Source organism: Mandrillus leucophaeus, unplaced genomic scaffold (assembly GCF_000951045.1).
Source record: "Mandrillus leucophaeus isolate KB7577 unplaced genomic scaffold, Mleu.le_1.0 Scaffold1285, whole genome shotgun sequence".
Classification (NCBI taxonomy): Eukaryota; Metazoa; Chordata; class Mammalia; order Primates; family Cercopithecidae; genus Mandrillus; species Mandrillus leucophaeus.
Window position 1 is genome coordinate 53,599 of NW_012101238.1, and position 10,623 is coordinate 64,221.

The window sequence follows — 10,623 nt, forward strand, 5'->3', positions numbered from 1 at the left end:
CTAGGCCTGGGATGTGCCCAAGAATTTTTCTTCCTTTCCTGGCCAAGATCAAACAATGACTTTCTTAGCTCAGGCCTGTGCCTCCTTCATACAGCCAGTCCAATAGAAAAGACACTCAAAGGCAGCCAGCCTTTTGGGGAAAGGGGACTATGATAGAAATGCTGTTGGAATCAGAGGGTGGAGAATGAGCTGCTCCATCGTCAATGCTGGAAAAGCCAGCCGTGCACACAGGCAGTGGGGGAGAGGATCGACCCTGGGATTCTGACCTCACACCACACACACTCAGCCTCCAGTTGGATCGCACACCTAAGTGTGAAAAGTAAAAGAAAGAACATGGTGAAAGAGAACATAGAAGAGCATAGGAAAGGATTGTTAAACTGAAAAATACAAAAGCACATACCCTAAACAAAACATTGTTACATTAAACTGTCTTCAATTTTTAAGAAAAATCTATATGGTGAAAGAAATCAGGCCACATGCAGTGTCTCATGCCTGTAATCCTAGCACTTTGGGAGGCGGAGGCGAGAGGATCACTTGAGCCCAGGAGTTCAAGACCAGCCTAAGCAACATAGTGAGACTCCCCACCCCCTCATCTCAAAAAAGAAAAAGGAAAAGGAAATCATCAGCACAGCAGTCCCTAATAAAGCTGAAAGGAGACTATCTCATATGTCTGCAATTTTCTTTCTGGCCTACCCTAGAGAAGCTCTCACACAGGTGCACATGAAAACCGGGACAAAGGTGCCCGTTGCAACCCCAATTTAAGAGGAAACGAATGGAATCAACCCAGTGTAAAATCAAGTCAGTAGAGAATGCTTCAATTAACCACAGTCTGTTAGTTATCATCACAAGCACCTGACCCTACAAGCTCCACCCTATTTCACCATTCCCGGTTAAATCAGGAAGAACTTAATTAACTACAGTCCATCAGGACAAGGTCCTGGAGTCAAGGAGGCAGTGAGGCTTGTAAGAATTCTAGCTATTGTCAGCATCATGAAAGAGAAAGCAACACCAGTTTACTTAAGCCACTGGTATTTGGAGTTTCTATTATGTTGAAACCTACATTTCACTTAGTGAAAGTGGAATTGTAGGCTGAGGCAGGAGGATCACTTGAGGCCAGTTGGAGACCAGCTTGGGCAACATAGTGAGACTCCATCTCTACAGAAAACTTTAAAAATAAAAAAGAAGTGGTATTATGACATTTTTGTACTGTTTTAAATTTAAATTAACTTAAAGTTTTTTAAAAACTAAAGTACTTAGGAAAGAAAACACTGGGCTGCGTTGGATGGGAGAGGATTCTGTTGGGAGCACAGCAGAAGCTTAGCAAACGCCCACTGAGGAGGGAAGGCAGGTGTGTCCGCAGAGGCCAGCCAACAGGAGGACTGCTGAGGGTGACTGAGGCAGCACTTCCTCTTCAGGGCAAAGCTCCCAGGCCCAGGGCAGCGCCCCTAACCTAGCCAGGGTGAGGGACCTGCTGGACCCACAGGAGGGAGGAGAAACAGCCCACGGGCCTTCTGATTTGCACGTGGTATGAGCGACCCCTGATTTAGGCCTCATATATTTAGTGGTAATGTTTGTATTTTTACTTCCCTTTTTGTCATTTTTAATTCAATTGTTATTTCTCTTTCTCAGTTTAAGTTTGCCATAGTCTCTATGAGATTAATTCATTAGATTATCAAAACTCAAAGTCAGCTGAAGACAGCTAAGAAGAACCCCCCAGGTGGAAAAACTGGACGAGGGGAGGGAGGAGTGGAAAGGGCCCTGGAATTCCCTGGCAGCCGCCCCCGCCCCTGGCCCCATGCCCAGAGTTGCCCCTTTGATGACTGCTGTGGCAGCAATCACTGGACCACTCTGCTCTGAGCCTGGGGCTCCTCCCTGCCCCTGCTGTCTTCCTTTGATCTCCTGGATGCGGCCTTGTTTTCCAGCACAGGGAAACCCCTGGAAATGCTGGCTTGTCTGGGGAGTCTCCTCGGGAAATGCCAAGCAGGGAGAATGGGGAGTGTCCTGAGGATGTGATCCCGAAGCCCAGCAGGGGATCCTGAAACTGGCAGGCCCCACTGAGCCTGGCCCGGCTTGAAAGAGACAGTGAGCAAGGTTGCACAGGACCTTTAGAGCATGTGGCTGAGTAGGCCGGGCATTGAGGGACAGGAGTCAGACCCTTGGGAGAGCACTCAGCTGGAGGGTCTGCGGGAGCTGGGGAGAGTGTCCTGTGTCCCAAAGAGTCACTGGGCTTCCCCTGGTCTGCCACCTCACATTCAGCTTCACAGAAAAGGGCCAGTGGCTTGGTCCTGGTCATTGCCAGCATTCTCTAATCATTCAAAGGAATGCGTCCAGAAATACAGGACCTCGTTTCTGGAAAAGCAGGTCCATTTCAGTGAGGAGTTACTGGGACCTTCCTATGAGACCACATGGGTGTTCGGTGCCGGTGCCAGCAACACAAACAGGGCACCGCACAAGTCCGGTGGCCCCAGAGACAGACAGGCCAACGAGTGCCCAGGAAGAAGCTGAGTGAGATAGAACTCTTGCAAGGGGTCTCAGGAGAGAAAGCCTCCCAGACCTGAGACCTGGGGATAGCCCCTCAGAGAGCTGTGAGCTGCGGCTGTGGGCTGACCAGCCAGTCCCTCCGGGCCCTCCAGTTTCACTCTGGCCTCAGCAACATGTTGACGTCTTCGGGGCTCCGCAGCCTGGAGCCCACATGTACTTCTCTTCACCTGGCTATGTCTTGATATTCCCGTCTCTCTCCACCTGGGAAGGGAGGCCATCCCAGGTTTCAACAAGAAAATAGACACACTTGCTAGACTCCATGGTGTCTGCACACCCGTGGTCTCACATCTGGGTGTGGGGATCCCCGTCCCTTTTGCACAGTGAGGACAGAGCTGGTGCCCAGGACCCTAAACCACTGCTCATGTAAGAGCGAGTGTGGACACTCCCTTTGGAGTGCATGTGGGTATCTGCTCTCAGAATGGTCGGTGACTCGCTGGCAATTGGCAGGATGCCCCAAGTTCACCAGCCCCTGACCTTACAAGGTGAGAGTGACCTCCGTGGGCATTGCAGGCCTCTCTCAGGACACTCGCAACCTATTCCAGGCATCAGGATTCTAGTTCTCACAGCACCTTATGGCCTGCTCATCCCAAAACCCACGAAGGCATTTCCACCCTCACTGACACCCCCTTCCTACCCCCACGTGCACCATCACTCTCCAGCTAAGAAACCACGTTACTTACGCTTCAGCTGCAGTTCCAGTGACCTCAACGCCATCAGAGAAAGGATGCAGACACCTCGGGTGATGTTTTTGGCACATCTGGCTGCTTTCCTGGAATGGTCACATTGAGTTGCTGCTTCTTTGCACACAGGGTCTAGAAACAAATTCTTACTCTTTATCACCAGGCATGCTGTCTGAGCCTGTTCCCCATCCCGTGTTCCCCACAAAAACCATGCTCATCCCCTGACCTCCATGTCCCTCAAGCCGAGTTACTTGTTATTTGTGGTTTGGTCTGTATGCACCTCCCAGGAAGTGTTCTGAGCCTGCAGCACTCAAAGTGTGGTTTCGAGACCGGGAACGCTCCATCCTCTGGAAGCTGGTGAGAAATGTAGCTTCCCTGGCCCTGCTCACAGCTACTGGGTCAGAATCTTCGGGTGGGGAAACTAGGAACTCGCTTTTTAACTTGACTTCAGGGGATGCTGGTTGCTTCTGAAGTGTACAAGGAGCGGCGGATAAACATCGAAGGCATGTTTCACAGGGACAAAGCTGAAGTCTGGTGTGGGAAGGGTGCATTATTCAGTCTTTTCAGAGCCCAATTTGCTGCTGGAGTTGGAGGCTAGGAGGGTCTTGGTGGAGAGAACTCAATCTCCACCCACAAACTGTGCCGCTGAGCTGTGCCGGCTGTGGCCACAAGAGGGCACCCGTGACGACCTAATGGGCGCACCTCAGCCATCCCTGGGGGCATCTTCCTCTTCCTGGTTCTCCACTGCTCCAATTGCAAGCGGCCACCCGTCCTGGAAACACCTTTGAGGAATAGGGACAGCCATAAGGAGCCAGGCCCCTAGTACCAGCACTTGGCAGCGCGTCCCTGGCTTGGGAAGCTGCATTCAGGGAGGTGCAGAGAACAGGGTTGGGGGCTCCTGCTCTTGGTTTCCTCAACCCCTGCCCAGGACCCCCAGGCTGGGGCCCCCGTCCTGAGACCCTCGGGGGAACAGACACCTGCAGGACATCGCGCCAGGCCTCCTGGGCTCCCTGCCTCTCTCTCAAGAGGCCCAGCGCTTTCTCTGAGGTCTGTGCCTACTCACCCACGATCCTAGCATCCACTGTCATCCCTTTCCATCCTTTCCTGCCTATTACCCATCCTCCCCTCCCATCCCACCCCCACTGCTGAGTCCAGCTCTCACCTTCCACTCATACCTCTCGCACTTGTGTTCCTGTGCCGGGCTCTGACCTCCACTGGGGTACCCAGTGGAGGGCCCCTTTAGCCTGCAGAGGTGCTGGGGTAGCTGGGGCTGGGTCTCATGTTCAGGGCACTCTCTCTCCCATTGCTGGTCTTTCCCAACCCACCTGACTGGGTGCTGTTCCTATCCCCTGAACAGATGATTTAAACGGCTTTGGAAGAAGAGAGGCCATGTGTGGGAGAGACAGGATGTAACCACAGAGATGAGGCCTGGAGGGAGGAGTTTCTGCCCCAGCAAGTGAATTTAAGGGCCAGACCTGAGACCTGGAAGGTTCCAGTGGACTCCAGGTATCTGAAGAGCAAAGGCAGGGGCTGCTGGAGCCTGCATCATGTCGAGTCGGCAGAGGAGGAAGGCTCTGCCCTGGGCACTGTCACTGCTTCTCATGGGCTTCCAGCTCCTGGTGACCTATGCCTGGTGTTCTGAAGAGGAAATGGGTGGTAATAATAAAATAGTCCAGGATCCTATGTTCCTCGCCACAGTGGAGTTTGCCTTGAACACTTTCAACGTGCAGAGCAAGGAGGAGCATGCCTACAGGCTGTTGCGCATTTTGAGTTCATGGAGAGAGGATAGCATGGACAGAAAGGTTGGTGACCACATCCTCTTCTGGCCTGTCCTTCTCCATCTGCCCCTAAGTGAGGGACCAAGGTGTCTGGGCTAGGAGACTTGATTCACCATCGGCAGGCCATAGTTGGGCAGCCCATAACTAATTATGGTAGTTTCAGTTTTGGAAAACATTGAACTTAAAAAAAATTTAAAATTAGGTAAATGTCTATTCACATGCAAGATGTATTTTTCAATCTTCATGATTTTTATGACATTGTATAACTGAAGAGTGACTTCAGAATAAGGACTTCTAAGGAGATGAAGCTGACAAGAAGAGAAAATAACCAAAGAGACTGAGAAATATTGCAAGGTCATAAAATGAAAACGGAAAAGCAAGGACACACACACACACACACACACACACACACACAGACAGAGAGAGAGAGAGAGAGACAGAGAGAGAACAGTGAGAATTCAGGGCAATAAAGAACACCATCAGCCCTGAGAGGCTACTGTGAGAGGTCAGTTCTCTGATCTCCACCTTCTCTGGGCTTCTTGCTCTGTCTGCATTTAATGAACTGAAGGCTGATTTACACTCTTCCTCAATGGACCTTCATCCTAAAATGCTTGCCTTTTTGATGAAATCATTAACGTGGTCAGGAATGCACAGTTCATCTGGGCTTCAGGCATGAACAGTTAAAATGCCCTCCTAATGGAGCACTTCTGGTTCAGAGAGAGAAGGAGCATTTCTCTTCCTTTCTCGGAAGCAAGAGCCTGAAGGAAGGGCAGAGGGACTCCAGTGCCGCACACAGCTTAAGCTCTGGAAAGACTCTGTGCAAGGCCCTGGCTGGTTCTCTGCCTCCTGGGGTGGATTCTTCTCTGCCACCCTCAGGATTGCAATGCTGGTACAGAGGAATTCTCCTCCTTGCTCATTTCCTGCCTCCTCTCAGGAGAATTAAAAGCCTGATGCAGCCCTCAAAGGGGCATCTGGTCAAGTAATGGTGTCTGCTAAGAGTCATGCTGGAACCTTGGAAGTCTCAGAGATTGAGACTGGTCAGGCCTCATGCTTCTGCTTTCCCAGTGCTTTGCTTGATTCCCCAAGACCTCGGTGTAAGCCTCCATTCTTAATACCGTTAGAATAAAATCTAAGCTCCTTACTGTGGTCTCTAAGTCCTAAATGACTGTAAGTCCTAAAAGCCTTCCACATGGCTTCCTGGATATGGCAATCCCAGCGTCAGTTTGGGGGCTGGGAAGAATAGATGGGTGGGAGGGAGGCTATGCAGTGGAATGGAATAGAATGGAGTGGGAAGGAGGGCAAGGAGAACTTCAGCATGCACTTTGCAGTAGGGCAGACGGTGTGTCTTGAAGCTGTTTTCCCAGGGTTTGTGCCTGTGTGTAGTGGGAGCACTGTGTGTCATTTTTCTCGCTGGAGGTCGGTTGGAAGGTTTTGACAACACGCTGTAGATGAGGCTCCCTCTGTCCCAGGGCTCAGGTTACCCTGAAAACTCTTGGAGATCCAACACCCTCCTGGACATGTGGCTCTGTCCTCTGGGAATGCAGCTGCAAGATCACATGCCTGCTGAGAGTGAAGCTGGAGTCTCACCGTGGGAAATGGGGTGGGCGGAGGTGGAGAATGTGTTAGTGGAGCCTGGCTCAACCTGCATCCTCCCCAGACCCACCATGCCCACCTGCTTTTTGCTCTTAACTCCTCAGTCTAGAGAGGATCCCCTGGGTTTTACCTCCAGTGAGCTGATGGCAGGCCCATGGGCAAGCTCTCAAATGCAGTAGAGTGCTGGGGTCTCTCCTGCACAAATGGCATCTTCAGTAGCAGCTACTTAGGGGCGGGAAGGCAGTGCATCCACTTTAATCTCTTTTTGCCCAACAGTGGCGAGGTAAGATGGTGTTCTCCATGAATCTGCAACTGCGCCAAACTGTATGTTGGAAATTTGAAGATGACATTGAAAACTGCCCTTTTCAAGAAAGCCCGGAGCTGAACAATGTAAGACAGGGCATCAGCTTTCCTCAGGTCCACAACTGTGGATGCTGCATGGGGTGTGGTGTGGGCACAGGAGCAGCTGGCAAAGCCATTCCGAGCGACAAAGGCAAGTGAGCCCACAGCAGGCTCTACCAGGCTGCCCTGCTTGTGCCTTAGTGGGAAGCCCAGTGAGGCAGGGAGCCCAGGGCTTCACTTTCAGGCCCCTGGCCAATCTGAGTTTCCTGACTCTGCCCTCTGACACCATTGCAGCTGCCTGCACCTGGGCCACATGGCCTTCAGAACCTTCTCTCTGGTCTTCCTCCCCATTCTTCCCTGCCTTCTTGACAAAGAGCCTGGAGACAATGGTGACAATGTCTGTGGATACTTTTCTCAGGGTTTCCCTACCCTGTCCTAGACCCAAAAGTGGTGAAGGCTGAGAAGAAGCCCCACTGCCCTCGCTCCTAGGCCCTGCTGAGCTACAGACCCTGCTCTAGGGGATGAGCTCCAAGCGAATCCTGGCTCTGGGAAAACTTCTCGTTCTTAGTCAACCCCCTTATTGTAAGATTAACAAACAGGTAACTAATTGCCTAAGTCTTGGAACTGCTTTCACTGGGACAAAGTGTTCTCCTGCTGCTCTTGGGTGCAGGGATCACACCAGGACAGCCTGGGGTTTCCCTGAGGGGCACGGGCTGGAGGAGGAGGCATGGCACAAGTGACCCTGGCTAAGGAGGGAGCCTCAAATCATGATGTAGTTCAGGATTGGTCTCAGGCTCAGGCTAGACCTGAAGGCCAGAGCCACGTGGCTCGATTGCTGGCCCGGGAATGGGCAAGGTGGAGATGGAACCTGTTTCAAGGGCAGATGCCACAGGATTCCGGAACCTCCCCAAATCCCGCCCTACTGTCTCTTCCTGTTTGTTCCCTCAGACCTTCAGCTGCTTCTTCACTATTGAAACCATGCCCTGGAAGACATATTTTGAACTTCTGAACAAGACCTGCTCAGAGGGGCTCTCCTGAGTGGAAGCCACTCACATGCCTGGCCTCATGCTGTCCCCTCCCCCGTGGACACCAGCTGTTCCCAGGAGTTGCACATCAGTGGCTGAGCAGCTCCATGCGTATTTGTTCTCTTACTTTGCAAGCGTCTGAGGTTTTATGACTTGGCATTTTAGAAACTCCTCATTGTCCAGGTTCCTCATGTAGAATAGGTCATTAAACATCCGCATTTCCAGAAGCTTCCTGTGCCATGTTCTGGAGGGAAGGGCTGAGCAGTTGATGGAGTTCCTCTCAGAAAGGCAGCCTATTTGCATCTCTGTCAGTGGGGTCCTCCCTCCCTTAGGACCTCGTGAGCCAGATCCAGGTGGGACAACAAAGATGAGTCTGAGCTGCTGTCTCCATGCTCATGGCTGATGGTGACCCATGTGGCCAGAGGTAGAAAGTCTGTGATCCTGCAGGACACCCAATGTGCACGATTGAGCAAGACAGGGCCTCTGGGTCCTACTCAGCACGTGTGGCCTCTGCTCTCGAGGGGAGGCTCACACAGCTTTCCTGGTCCGTGGAAGGTTGGTGAATAGAGGAAGGACTTCTAGCTTCACCCTTATAAAGTTGTCCTGGCATCCGGGGCAGTAGCATCTTCTGGAAGAATCTTAGAAATGTCCAACTTCAGGGCCTCTGACCTTTGGAAAATGCATCTGCACTCTCACAAATCCCCAGGGATGCAGAAATCCCCTGAAAATGCAGGATTTGCAGGAATGCACACCCCCAGGGGATGCAGTGTGAGATGCATGGGCAGACTAGATGCTACTAAGACCTTGCCCAAATCACCTAAACCAGGGTTTGGCAAAAAAATTTCTGAAGAAGCCAGAGAGTAACTATTCTGGCCTTTGTGGGCAGATGGTCTCTCAGCTACTCAAAATTGCTGTCATATCTTGAAAGGAGCAATAGCCAATGTGCAAACATATAAGAGTGGTTGTGTTCCAATAAGTGTTTATTTATACAAACAGGCAGTGAGGTGCTTGGGTCTGAGGCCATAGTTACCAGTCTCTGATGCTAAGAGCTCCTGTGGACCCTGGTGCCCCTGAGACACACCATGCTACCAGCTCCCAAGCCACGCACCTGTATCTCCCCCAGCTTCGCTCAGGGGTTGATCTGTGCAAATGAGCTCCATCAGCAGAGCAGGTGCACCCTGCAGGTGTGGAAAAGGTCAAATCTGGGGCACATTCTGTCATGGAAGTGAGCAGGTCTATGTCCCAGTCTTCCCAACCTCAGGGCACCCAATTCAGAGTTGAATTTCCGCATTTGCATCCCAGTGGGATATACCCCTATGTTCCACAGTCTGGCCTCTAGAAAGAAACCATCACATCCTCCAGCTAAAAATTAAATAAAGTTACTCTTTCTGGACAAGACTTAAGTTTCTTCTCCATGAAGATGCCTTCAGCATGTATCTGTAGTTACCTGTGAACTTCAGAGGGACTAGAATACCCTGAAGGCAAGTTCTAAATACCCTAAACCCAAGTTCTTATTCTCCCTATCCCCCAGGAATCTGAACCACTAGGTCTGGGCAGGGCCAGGGAATTTGCACGTCTCACCAGCTCTCCTGGGACAGACCTGTTCCTAGTCCCCAGACCACACTTGGAATGGTGCAGGTTCAGAAGCCATCATTGCGGGTACATGCAGACCAAACCACAAGTGAGAATTATCTCACCTCAAACGGCATTGGGGTGAGGTTGAGAATGATTTCTTCATTGCACGCTGGATTGGGGAAGGGGTCAGAACACTATGCCTGACTGTAAAGAAAAAGGAGAGTTTCTAGACCCCAGGCAACAGGACGGTGCCTCTGGAGAAGCGAGAGGCTGCACCGGCCCTGACAACCTGGCCCTCTGCACAGCAACTCCTCAGAGCTGGAGCTTATAATTAGTCAGTTCCCATAATTAATTGTTTAAATTTTTCTAACTTTTTGTGTTATGAAAAGTGGTATGATGAATGCTTCTTTTATATTTATCGTTGTGTATATATGGTTATTGCTTTCCTATAGGCAATGTGCTCAGAGATTAAACTATTGCCCAATATTTTTATTAAAATTTCTTACGAATTTTTAATAAACATTGTTACAATGTCCTCTATTAAAGCAAGTAATAGGTCATCATCATGAGGTTGCTTTTGTACCTGGAACTCTTTCATCAGCAAACCAAAAGTTAACTTGGAGGCATTTCTCATGACTGACTTACAAATTAAAATCTAGCATCAATCAATCACAAACAGTCAGCCAGTTAGTTATATAACTAGGGACCTCTGATCACAAGATACCCAAATAAGGCAAACACCTAGGACCAGGAACATCACCATTCCCTGGGTACTGGTTAGAAATGTGATTTTCCTGGCCCCACCCACACCTACTTGGTCAGTGTCTTGGGAAGTGGGGTGGCTCAAACTTGAGTTTTAACATGCACTCAGGGCATTCTGGTCTCTCGGAAGTTTACAAGTGCCTGCAGATAAATGTTGAAGTCATTGCACCTATCATTATATCATGCCCAAATAAGGTAGACATCTAGCTAAGCCAATCAGGTAATTTCTTTACTTTGCTCCCTTGTTCAGCCTGTGAAACCTTGCTGTTTATGCTACTAGAGAAAAGCTTTCTCAATCTTTTCCAGTTTTGAGTGTTGCCCAGTTCA

The 10,623-nt window shown here is 50.4% G+C and overlaps 1 protein-coding gene across 1 annotated transcript; it reads left to right on the plus strand.

Annotated features, from left to right (window-relative positions):
* Positions 1 to 4,659: 4,659 nt before the first annotated feature.
* CST9 (cystatin 9 (testatin)) lies at positions 4,660 to 8,186 on the plus strand. The gene is made up of 2 exons (XM_011972301.1): positions 4,660 to 5,023; positions 6,869 to 8,186. The coding sequence occupies exons 1-2, from the start codon at positions 4,769 to 4,771 to the stop codon at positions 7,091 to 7,093; spliced, it is 480 nt and encodes a 159-aa protein (XP_011827691.1). The 5' UTR covers positions 4,660 to 4,768; the 3' UTR covers positions 7,094 to 8,186.
* The last annotated feature ends 2,437 nt before the right edge of the window (positions 8,187 to 10,623 follow it).